The 12,250-nt window shown below is 39.1% G+C and overlaps 1 protein-coding gene across 1 annotated transcript; it reads right to left on the reverse strand.

Annotated features, from left to right (window-relative positions):
* Positions 1-4,909: 4,909 nt before the first annotated feature.
* Positions 4,910-5,680, reverse strand: LOC130718213 (uncharacterized). Its single transcript, XM_057568739.1, has one exon. The coding sequence runs from the start codon at positions 5,678-5,680 to the stop codon at positions 4,910-4,912; it is 771 nt and encodes a 256-aa protein (XP_057424722.1).
* Positions 5,681-12,250: the final 6,570 nt, after the last annotated feature.

Genomic DNA, 12,250 nt, shown 5'->3' on the forward strand with positions numbered 1-12,250 from the left:
GTATAGGATCTGAGAAGCAATCATATGTGGAGGGAGGAGGTGTAGTCATGGTGGCAAAGGGAAACTGAGTCTCATCAAAAATGACATGTCGGGAGATAATGATTTTTCTGTGCGACAAATCAAAACACTTATAACCTCGGTGATGAAGTGGGTGCCCTAGGAAGACACACGGGGATGAGCGTGGTTGTAATTTGTTAATGGTAGTAGAGGGAACCAGAGGTGTAACGCCCCAATTTCTCAACTGAGGAGTCACATTAGTTACCTAACAAAATCTAAGGACTATTTCGTAATCCTAAGAAAACACAATATATTTTTTTCCTTTTCGAAACAACTGAACATAATTGAATACATGACATAGACTTTATTCAACAACCCGTTCCCGACATATAATAATAGTGTCATACAATATCGTAAGCAGGTTTCCAAAATAAGTACGCTCACTGGAACAGTGGCGGAGATAAAGTTTAAACAACAGAGTTTTCAGATGGGGAAAGAAACTCAGACATAGTCCACCAAAAGGAAGAAGCAACTGCTTCATCCATCTCTACTCGACCGCCCACGGTCACGGTCTCCAACTCGAACGGCTAAGCTTCAGCGGAAGGCTCACCATCGCCTAATAGCGTTAAGCGCCCAAACAACAAGTAGCAAATAGAAAGGGTTAACTCCATGCAAATACCATGTATGAAAGAGAAAATCATGCTATTCAAATTTAATTACCTATCATGGTAAATGAACTAGCAACATAACTAAACTCGTATATAAGCTAACAATATAATCAAAGATAGATATCAATAGAAGCAGCAACATAGAATTAGACCAGATATAAACAACTTCAACAATATAGAATCAAATCATATGACAATAATAACCTCAAATCAGATATAAACGATATCACTACATATCATCAAATCATATATAAACAAAATCACTTCTAATCAAATATCAAAAACCTCAACAATATAATACCAATAAACCAATAACCAAAATCCAACAACACAGGGTCAAGTGTTAGTTCCCTATAATGCAACTATATGTTGCTACCAAAATGGATCGATCAATAGTGTCTCTCAAGTCGGGACAGAGCGGGAAACGGACTCCCCTGAACTATCACCAAATAGCGCCCATAAAAGACGGGACAGACGGAGAACGAACCCCCCTAAATGCCACTTAATAACGCCCATGAAAGACGGGACAGTCCTGTGAAAATATCCACTCCACTGCCACTTAATAACGCCCATGAAAGACAGGACAATCACGTGGGACAATCACCACCACACTGCCACTTTAGGACATCCCGAAAGATTGGACGATCACGTGGGACAATCACCACCACACCGCCACTTTATAACACCTTAAAAGACGGGACAATCACGTGGGACAATCACCACCACATTGTCACTTCAAGACCAAGCCTTATATGCCAAGTCAATCAACAACAATGCCCAAACCAATGATTTATTCGGAGTAACCACATGTTATTCTTATTATCAACGAACATAAATCAATTCAATTACATACCAACTCAGTTCAATGACAGAAACCAGTAAACGACCGAAGCCTCTCAGAAAACGGAGACACACGTCTCAATAAGTTTACTCGGCCGAAGCCTTCAGAAAACATTTGGCACAAGCCTCAGAAACAGTCAACATAAGCAAGCATACAACATTGCAAGCATACTAATCATAATCCAATGACAATCAATATAAACATCTTCATCTCAAACGCAGGCAGTGCGATAAAAGCAGGCAAGACTCAAAGACACGCTAAAACTGAGTTACCCTTACCTTCGTGAGTAGAAGTTGGGCATGAAAGTTGTGAACCTAGAACAAGGAAACACAATCATCAACACAAGCTTCACTAGGAGCAACACGTTCTACTAATACTAATTGAAATCGTAAAGAAAACCTCTAAAGCTTCAGGGTTCCTATTTACGCACAAATTGACAACGGAGACTTCGTTCGCTAAAACGAGCATAACTCGAGCTACAGAACTCGGAATGACACAAAACCGGCGCCAAAATTTCGACAATTGGAAGAGCTACGCAATGGCATAGGTCATAGAGACTCAAAAATTATTTTTGGACACGGTACCCTAACAAATAGGTTTCGGCCACTATGGAAAATAGGGTTTTCGAACTTTTTCCTCGATTTAAATCAATTCCTAGGTATTCTTATGCGATATCTAGGCTAGGGAAACTCTCAGAAAAATTATCAGATCGAAAACTGTCGCAGGGGTATTTTGGTCAATATTTTTAGCTCGGAAACTCAAAATCAGAATTTCGAAAAACATATTAGATGGAATCGATACCAACGACGATTATGACGACTAATCCTACTAACGCTAAGCTCAGTCGAAAGTTTTAAGCCCAAAGGACGGAACTTTAGCCAAAAATTGGTTTTTCAAGCAAAATTGAAACTCGGCGGCCTTTCGGCGACATTCGGCAAAATGTAATCCGCTAAACATGCTCAGGGGCGCGTAGAGAATAAGTTTAGACACTAAAATCAAGTTATTTGGACAGTTTTACAAAAAGCTCAAAACTTGGAGCACAGAAAGACATAACAAAAAGCGACGGAATTTAAGATCAGAAGAAAGAAATAACATCAGTACCTTGAGGCCTACGCGTAGCAACGAACAGAGCAACGATCAGGCAAGAACTGGAAAAAACTCTTCCTCCTTTCTCCCTCAAGCTCACCCACGGCCAACAAAGAAAATGAAAAGGATGATGTGATTTTTTTTGAGTTTTTGAAGTCCTATTTATAGGAAATTGAAAACGTGAGAAAATGATTATTTCGCAATTCTGATTTTTCCTACTGATTCCAGCGTATTTTAGACACGATATTCTTCCCGCTGAATCTTCTAATTCTTCAAAGAAATATCAGTATGATTTTTGGTTTTCGAGGCTTGTTTTTAATGTTTACCGGCTTAAAATGCACTTTATGGTTTTGACCTCGGATGCAGAAACTTCCTTCTGAAGAAAGATTTGGAACGTCGATTAGAGTGGGCCTATGCGTGTGGAATCTTCGTTTGAAGCTCCGAATAGAAAAAGTCTTCGTCGTAGGTTAATTTAATAGCTCTAGAAAAAACCAGGGATTCAGTTTCGGCAAACCTCCCGATATCGGAAATGAGTGTTCGTAAATTCCAGGGTTTCGTATTAATCTTCTTGTCGTAGGAAGGATTAAGAGAAGTTCTAACACATCTCTGGAAATTTTTGGAATTAGTTTCCATCGTGTCTTTATGTGCAATATAGTCATTTACTAATGTTTTCGCCCTAAGGCGGAAGGGAATGAAATTCGTGCTATAGCCTATAACGACTATATTACTATTCTTAGTCATTTTCCTGAACTTTCCTCTTCATAATATTAATCCAAACATTAAACGAAAGTCAAGTTCCCCTCACGCTGACACAAAATCCTATGCGTGAGTTGGAAATTAATTATTAATTATTTAATTCTAAAATCCTGGGTCTTACAAGAGGGTAACAAAGACAACCAAAGACGCGGAGATGTGTGTAAGACGGGTCACGACGATACAGAAGTTGAGTGGGAGAAAGATTAGACAGAGCTTTCCGGGGAATGATATTAAGCAGATAGGTAGCCATTTGAAGAGCATGATGCCAAAAAGACGGAGGAACAGACGCATGAGCGAGAAGAATGCGAATCATGTTGTTAATGGTGCGTATTTTGCGCTCCGCCTTGCCATTTTGAGATGAGGTATGTGGGCAGGAGAAGCGAAAAACAAGACCACTAGCAGCACAATAAGCATGAAAAGATTTATTGTCAAATTCCCGTCCATTATCACATTGGAGACATTTTACGGTTTGAGAAAAGTGCGTGCGAATTTGATTGGACAGAGAGGTGAACATTTCAAAAACCTGAGATTTATGACTTAAAGGAAACGTCCACAAGAAATCCGTAAAATCATCTAAAAACAGGACATAATATCGATGACCAACGAAAGATAAAACAGGCGAAGTCCATAAATCACTGTGTAAAATGTCAAAAGGCATCACAGTAACATTATTAGAGGAAACAAAAGGCAACCTAACATGTTTGCCAAAAACACAAGACTCACAAACGGTGCTAGAATTCAAATGCTCATAACTAATAAACTTATTACTACGAAGAGACTGCAAGGCGGAAGAACCGGGATGACCAAGACGGTTGTACCAGAGACTCTGAGCTAGACCAGCAAATGGAAAGGACGGAGTGACTGGGTATAGGTCGCCAGAACTATTACATCTCATGAGTGGAATCCCCGTTTGAAAATCATTAACCGAGAAGCCATATGGGTCAAAACAAACAGAAACATTGTTATCAGTAGTGAGCTGTCGCACAAAAATCAAGTTTTTAACAATTTGTGGTGTGTGCAAGACATGGGAAAGGGTTAAAGGCTTGTGTTTATGGGAGGTGGGGAGGGTGGTGTGTCCAGAACCCTGAATTGGAATACCCTGTCCGCTACCAACATACAATTTCTGATTAAGATGACTTAAATTAGAATAAGACGTGAGATTACCTTGCGATGCTGCTACATGAGATGATGCTCCAGTGTCCATGTACCAGGTGCGGTCTGGAGGAGAAAGCGTCATGGTGTGCATGGCAGTGGCAATGTCAGTGGGCACGGGTGAGGCCGAAGCAGCATAAGCCTGAGGACGCGGGCCCAGAATGTCGGGCTGCCGAGGAGGAGCAGAGGGACGAGTCCACTGAGAGGTAGGGTACGGGCACGGAGGCATGGCCCATGGAGGTGGGGCTCATCCCCAATGTTGGTACGGGAAGTAGTGCGGCTGAGGTGGCATCGGAGGAGAGGAGCCCTGAGAGATGCCACTGCGGGATCCACCACCGTTGCCACGATTCCCACCACGACCTTTAGAGTTGTGGGATCGAGAACGGTTGGAGGACCGGCGATCAGAGCTCTAAGAAGAGACATCAGAAGGACGCAACTGAGTAGCAACATAGGCAGCAGGAGGCTCAGCAGGTTTCATCTTAGCCATACCGGCTTCCTCCAAGGTAAGCATGGAGCGAGCATGATGAAAGGAGGGAAGCGGATTGCTCTGGCGAATCAAAGTGGCAACACCCCTGTAAGCATTAGTGAGGCCGGAGATAAGCTGCAAAACCAGACGATGATCGTTCACAGGAGCACCGACATCACGAAGCTGGTCAGAAAGCGTCTTCAGACGCTGACAGCAGGCGGCGACGGACGGAAATGCCTCCATGCGAACAGTAGAGAACTCCTGCTCCAGGATGACAACACGAGCGTTCTGATTATCATGAAAGAGATCAGCCAAACGCGTCGAAGCCGAGAAAGCAGTGGAGCCAAGCTCCATGATGGTAGACATCAGGTCATTAGATATGGTGGAATAAATCCACTGAAGGACTGTGGCATAAAAAGGGGCCCACTGCTCATAAGTAGGGTCAGTGACTAGCAGAAGAGGCTTGTCCGCAGTAGGGACAATGTGATGCAGAACCCGGTGGGAACGAGCATGAATGCGGAAAATCTCCGCCCAAGTGCCATAGCGGTCAGTCTCCATGGCAAGCATAATAGGAATATTATTCCTAATGTTCGAAACAGCAAGTGCAGGGTGAAACTCAGGCTTGGCCGACAGGGCAGGAGGAGCCACCTGGGTGACCACCGTAGGAGTGGTGACGGTCACGGGGGTGCTGTCCGATGAGGCTGGAGAAGACATGACGGTAAGGAGGAAATGCCGAGAGTGAAGGAAAATAATTAAAAAAAAATAGGAGCGCGTGCTGGTCTAGGCTGAACCGGGTTGGGTGAACCGGATTGGTTCACTAATGTGCTGAACCGGACAGCAAGCAAGAAAACAGAACGTGTGCAGTTCTGGAAGAAGAACGCTGCACAGATCTGGAACGGTGCAGAGATGAGGGGAGCGGTGGAGAACAAGGGAAGCAGCAGGGGAGATAAAACGCGAAGGCAGTGGGCCTGTCACGTGGAGGAGGGAAGGTGAGGAGGTGCGGCGAAGGCAGTGGGCCTAGCGCGCGCGGAGATGCACAGCTGTAGCGACGGGGCTTGGAGAGGAAAGCACAGTGGCGGCTAGTGCAGGACAGCGGTGGCGGTGTGGAGAGAAAGAGCACGGCGACGGCTGAAGCGGAAAGAGGAGAGTAGGATCTTTAGAAAGCTGATACCATGTAAGATAGTAGGGTAAATTCAATCGGTGATTTTCTCATTCATTAGAATGGGTATAAATATACAAAGCATATGACCAAAGTCAACTCATAAATATATGAGACTAATTAACCTAATTACAGGAGAACAATTAGCTTAATTACAGGAGAATAATTCATATTCTATCAGAGAGTAATAGAAAGGGAGTTTGAAGAAGATGGAGTGGTGGGAGGAAAACAGTTGTTTCACGAAGATGAAGAGTGGGGTGAGAAGTTATAAGTCGAAGGAGATAGTTTTAAAAATGAGGTATTTTGGGGTATTAAATTTAGGGGTGGGGTGGAAAATTGGTTGTTTGGGGTGAGAAATTTAATCTCCGAAAACCACTTATCATTACTAAGACAAGCATAAAGCTTGGGAGCCCAAGGCCCATAACAACAACCAAAAAATTGAAATTAAAATTATTAGACAAATCTTATACTATATACTATTTTCGAAATAAAAAAGTGGCAACTCCGACAAGTGTCACCCCCTTACTCTATGTATTTCTTCATAAGTTTTTTCTCTCATACTATAATTAGTAGGTAGATGATGTCATATTTATATTTTCTGATTTTTTAGTAATTTAAATATTAAATAGTTTCATATTAAAAAAACAATTAATGTATTAATATTGCCTTTACTAGTTATTAATGACATTAGAATAATTAAAAAAATAAATTGTGACATTTTCCGAAAGTAATTAATGTATTATTATTCCATTTAATAGTTATTAATGACATTAGAATAATTAAAAAAATGTCAATTGTGTCTTTTTTCCAAAATAATTATTACATTAATTTGACATTTAATGATTTTTAATAACATTAAAATAATTAATAAAAATCAATTGTGACAATTCTATCATTAAGATTTGTGCTGACAAAGTCTTTTTGTTTTAATAATTATGGTTATATTTTATATTACAAAATAAACAAAATTAAATGTAATTTCTCACGTTCAAAATGATATCAAATATGTCATCAAAATAATTGATATCAAATAGTTTTAAATGATTGATTTGAAAATTAACTCAAAAAAATTATATTTTATGTTTTTGTATATACATCTAGAAGATTAAAATGGTTTTGATATATAGAATGTAACTAGAATTAGAGAAAAAAAAAAGAGAGTTAAAGAGGTGATATACATATTTAAAAAATAAGAACGAGAGATGAAATATGAAAAAAGTATGATGTATGCCAGCAAAGTACTCTTAGTCAAGCCGTGCATGAAGCAAGATTAATATAGTTTTTAAAAGTATTTTTATTTAACTCACATGTACGTTACCGATAATCGTGACTAACTCCTTCTCACATGTGTCACAATTCTATATTTTTCTTTTAAATGAAAGCATTGTCATACTTGTATGCCTGTGTATGTTTGAACATTTTATTTAAAATTAATATAAGGGTCATTAAGGTCATTATATTCTTTTGATTTTAAAGATGAAATAAAATATAAAATTATAAATAAAGTATTTATAATAATTATATATAATTGTTTTACATTTTGTGAATTTTATTTTAAAACTCACACCGGTCGTAAGCAGCATTTCCTGTATCCGCAGTGATCGCAATTTAAAACCCTGCTTGAAGGCAAAGGGAACACATCTGAGCCGAGTTTGGAGTGTTTTCGTTAGTTAAACCTTATTTTATTTGGTATGTGAGATTCATCCTATAGTGGATATTGATTTTAATGATATTTTCCTATGATTTAATACTTTTATTTATATGAAACGCTGGATTGATCTATCACTTAAAAAACTGCACGAGGGAGTGTTGGTATCAGAGTGACGCAACGAAAAAAATTAGGAACGCAAAAAACTCATTTTCACTTAAAGTGAAGCCAGGCATAACATAGGTCAGAATTGCTTCGGCCACAACCTTAATAAGTACTTCACATAAAAATATTCCTCTCCTCGTTTCAGTTTCTTCTAAACTCATGGACCATGACAAAGTAAATAGTTTGAATCTTGGACTTGACAATAATATATGGAAGACCCAAACATACATCATATATATTCAAAATTTTATATATTTTAAATTGAAAATTATCTTCCAAAATAAAAATCATCTATATCTCTCCTAATATTTTACTAAAATGTCGCATATCTTTTAAAGTGTTTGATGAGGTATTTTAAGTCAAATTAAGGTGTGATACATGAAATGATGTGTGCCAGTAAAAATTATATGATTGAGTTAACATTCATGTATTTGTATTTATATTTTATTTATCAATTTTAAATGTTAATACTATTATCATTATTTGCTAAATAATTCTTCATAAGATTCCTGACCCTTCATCTTCCCTGCATCACTAAAATTTTGTTTCAGAGCACTGGCTCTGCAACTGTATCACTATTTTCTTTATTTGCTGGCCACAATCTCCAGATATCGTCTTCCCTCCTTGTCGACGACCAAAACTTTATCGCTTTCGTTCATCGATCATGATAATTTATTAAAACACTTAATGTGAGTACTAAAGTCAAAATAATGTATGGGTGTGACAAAATTCACAATCTCTTTGTTTTGTAATTTGTATATCATAAAACTTGATTCTAATAAAAAAGAAGTTTTTTTTTTTGAAGGAACAAAACTTGATTTTAATAAGGCTTAATACATCAGAAGGCCCCTGTAATTGTAAAGGGAATCAAATCCAGGGCCTAGAAAATTTTTGCATCAAATTGGGTCCCTAGAATTTTTTTTTTAATTCAATTAAGGCCAAAGTGTGCCAGCTCTCAATTTTATCCCAGTCAGCATTTCCACGTGGCTTTTATTATTATTTTTTAATTTAAAAAAATAATTAAAAATTATTTTTAATTCCATCTCAGTTAAGTAATCAGAAAAAAAAATTAAAAAACTTAATAAATAACCTAATCTAACTAATAAACTAATCTAACCTATTCTAACCTAATCCCAAATCTAATAATCTAACCTAATCTAATCTAATAATCTAACCTAAAACAAAGCATCAAATTGAACCCAATCCCAAATTCCCAATTGAACCCTAACTGAGGAGAACGAAGAACACGACTGAGAGAGAGAGAGAGCGAAGAACACCTTGATAACATCGAAGAACAACCACCACCATCACGATCGAAGAAGGCAAAGAAAACGAACTCCAACCGAGAGAGCGAAGAAGAAGGTGAAGATCAACAAACTCGAAGAAGCTGGTGCTGTATTTAGAAAGGTCGAACCAGGTATTACGAATATAGTTGTTGATTTGCGTATTAAAATGCTGTCTGGGATGTTCTTACTTCTTGTTGGGGATGAATGGTTGCTTACTTGTTCTTTGTTGGGGATGAATACTTGCTTAGTTGTTATTGGTTTGAATACTTGCTTAGTTGTTATGGGTTTGACTACTTGCTTACTTGCTATGAGTTTGAATACTTACAAGTTAGGTTTTCTTTTGCAGGAATGGCAGAAGGTTTGATCAAAACCAGAATCCACCATAAGGGTCATTTCAGAGGCATACCTTTGAGATATGTTGGGGGAGAGTCCATTGAAATTGATGGGGATGTTGATTTATTCTGTTACTTTTCCATCAAATCTACTGTGAAGGGACTTCTGGGATATCCTGATGATGAGTACAAATTGTGGTGGTCCTCAGAAGTGAATTTAGCAAAGGGCTTGAAGAAGATACTTGATGATAAGGATGCTATGGAAGTTGCTAGGTATGCAATGGATACTGGGGGGGTGGTTGATATATACCTGGAACATACTGTGGAATTGCCTGAAGTTGTTAGGAATGAGATGCAAAAAGAAGATGCTGTGTTGGATGATGAAGATGATGTGTTTGTGGAAGTGACTGAAGTGGAAGTGATTCCTATGACTCAGGAAGCTCCTACTGTTGCAGTGCCTGAAGTGGAAGTGCCTGAAGTGGAAGTGACTGAAGTGGGAGTGATTCCTATGACTCAGGAAGCTCCTCTTACTGTGCCTGAAGTGGAAGTGAATCCTGCCACTAAAGAAGCAAAGGGAAAATGTCTTGCTGACAGTGATTCTGATGACATTAGGATAGTATACTCTAGTGACAGTGACATTGAATGGAGCGGTGCTAGCAACATAGACAGTGAGGATGAAATCTGTAAAAACCTGGCCAATGATGGGTTTGATGATGTGGATGAACCATTTGATGTACAACAGGATGGTGATGGAAGAGATGATGTGAACAGAAACAGTGGGCCCAACAATGGTGTTCAAGATGGTGATGAAAGTGATAATAATGTTGGTTTCATTCCCTCTGAGGTTGCAGCCCAACATAACATTGATATGGAGTATGAGAGTGATGACCTTCTGAGTGATTATTCTTGTGATGAGGAAGATAATGGTTCCAGGGTCAGATACCAGAGGTTCAGGCAAGAGGACTTTGACAAAGACTATAAGTTCAGACTGGGAATGGAGTTTGCTTCCACAGAAGAGTTTAAGAAAGCTATCCTTGCACACTCTGTGATGAATGGGAAGGCTGTGATATACAAGAAGAATGACAAGAATAGGGTGAGGTTTGCTTGCAAACAAGAAGAATGTAGGTTCATTGCATACTGTGCCAATATAAAAGGGACTTCAACATACAGGATTAAGACACTTAATCCTGATCACACATGTGGAAGAACATTCAAGAATAGGGCAGCAACAACTAAGTGGATTGCAAAGGTCATTGAGGACAGAATGAGGAACTCTAATGGGGTAATGCAAGTCAAGGAGATTATTCATGAGATGAGGACAAGGTACAGTGTTGGTGTCAGTTGGGGGACTGCTTGGAATGCAAGAAAAATTGCTAAGGAGGCTGTTGAGGGAGATGCCCTAAAGCAGTTCACCTTGATAACATCTTATGCAGCTGAGCTCATGAGGGTGAATCATGAAAACACAGCAGCTATCATTCTGAGATATATTCCCACCACACTTCAGCCTAGATTTGGTTGTTTTTATATGTGTTTGGAGGGATGCAAATCTGCTTTTAAGCTCGCTTGCAGACCATTTATTGGGATTGATGGATGTCACCTCAAAACCAAATATGGTGGCATCCTTCTCATTGCTGTGGGAAGGGACCCAAATGATCAATACTTCCCACTGGCATTTGCAGTGGTTGAAGCTGAGTGCAAAGAATCTTGGAGATGGTTTTTGAACCATTTGATGCGGGATATTGGGGATAATGGTGAGAAAAAATGGGTGTTCATCAGTGATAAGCAAAAGGTAACCTAAATTAACATATTATATTTACAGCCTATATTAAACCCGAGTCATCATGCCTTACTTAACTTACATTACAATCTGATTGTGTTGGCTAGGGGTTGCTACAAGTGTTTGCTGAGGACTTTCCTGGTATAGAGCACCGCTATTGTGTGAGACATTTGTACGCAAACTTCAAGCAGAAGTTTGGTGGAGGAACTGAGGTTAGAGACCTGCTGATGTGGGCATCCAAAGCAACATATAAGGAGCTGTGGGAGGAGAAAATGCAAGAAATCAAAAAAATCAATGAAGCTGCTTACTGGTGGCTGATGGCAATCCCTACAATACATTGGTGCAGGCATGCTTTTTCTTATTTCCCTAAATGTGATGTAACCATGAATAATTTGGCTGAGGCTTTCAACTGTACCATTTTAGTTGCTAGGGACAAACCCCTTATCACAATGTTTGAATGGATTAGGAAGTATTTAATGACCAGATTTGCTACTTTGAGAGAAAAAAGTAAAAAATGGAAGGGTAATGTGATGCCTAAACCTAGGAAGAGGCTAGATAGAGAGATAAAGTATAGTGGTAATTGGGTAGCAACTTGGGTTGCTCAAGGTCTATTCCAAGTTGAGCATGCTGGTTTTGAAGACCAGTTTATAGTTGATATAGATAAGCAATCATGTACCTGCAACTATTGGGAATTAAATGGAATTCCCTGTAGACATGCTGTGGCTTGCTTCAATGATAAGGGTCTTAAGCCTGAGAATTATGTGCATCAATATTACCTTAGAGCAACTTATGAAATTTGCTATGGGCACATGATTTCCCCAATTAATGGTGAGAATAAATGGCCAAAGATGAGTCAAGATGACATCCTTCCTCCTGAGATTAAAAGAGGGCCAGGAAGGCCCAAAAAATTAAGGAGA

The sequence above is a fragment of the Lotus japonicus genome, chromosome 1 (genome assembly GCF_012489685.1).
Source record: "Lotus japonicus ecotype B-129 chromosome 1, LjGifu_v1.2".
Taxonomy (NCBI): Eukaryota; Viridiplantae; Streptophyta; class Magnoliopsida; order Fabales; family Fabaceae; genus Lotus; species Lotus japonicus.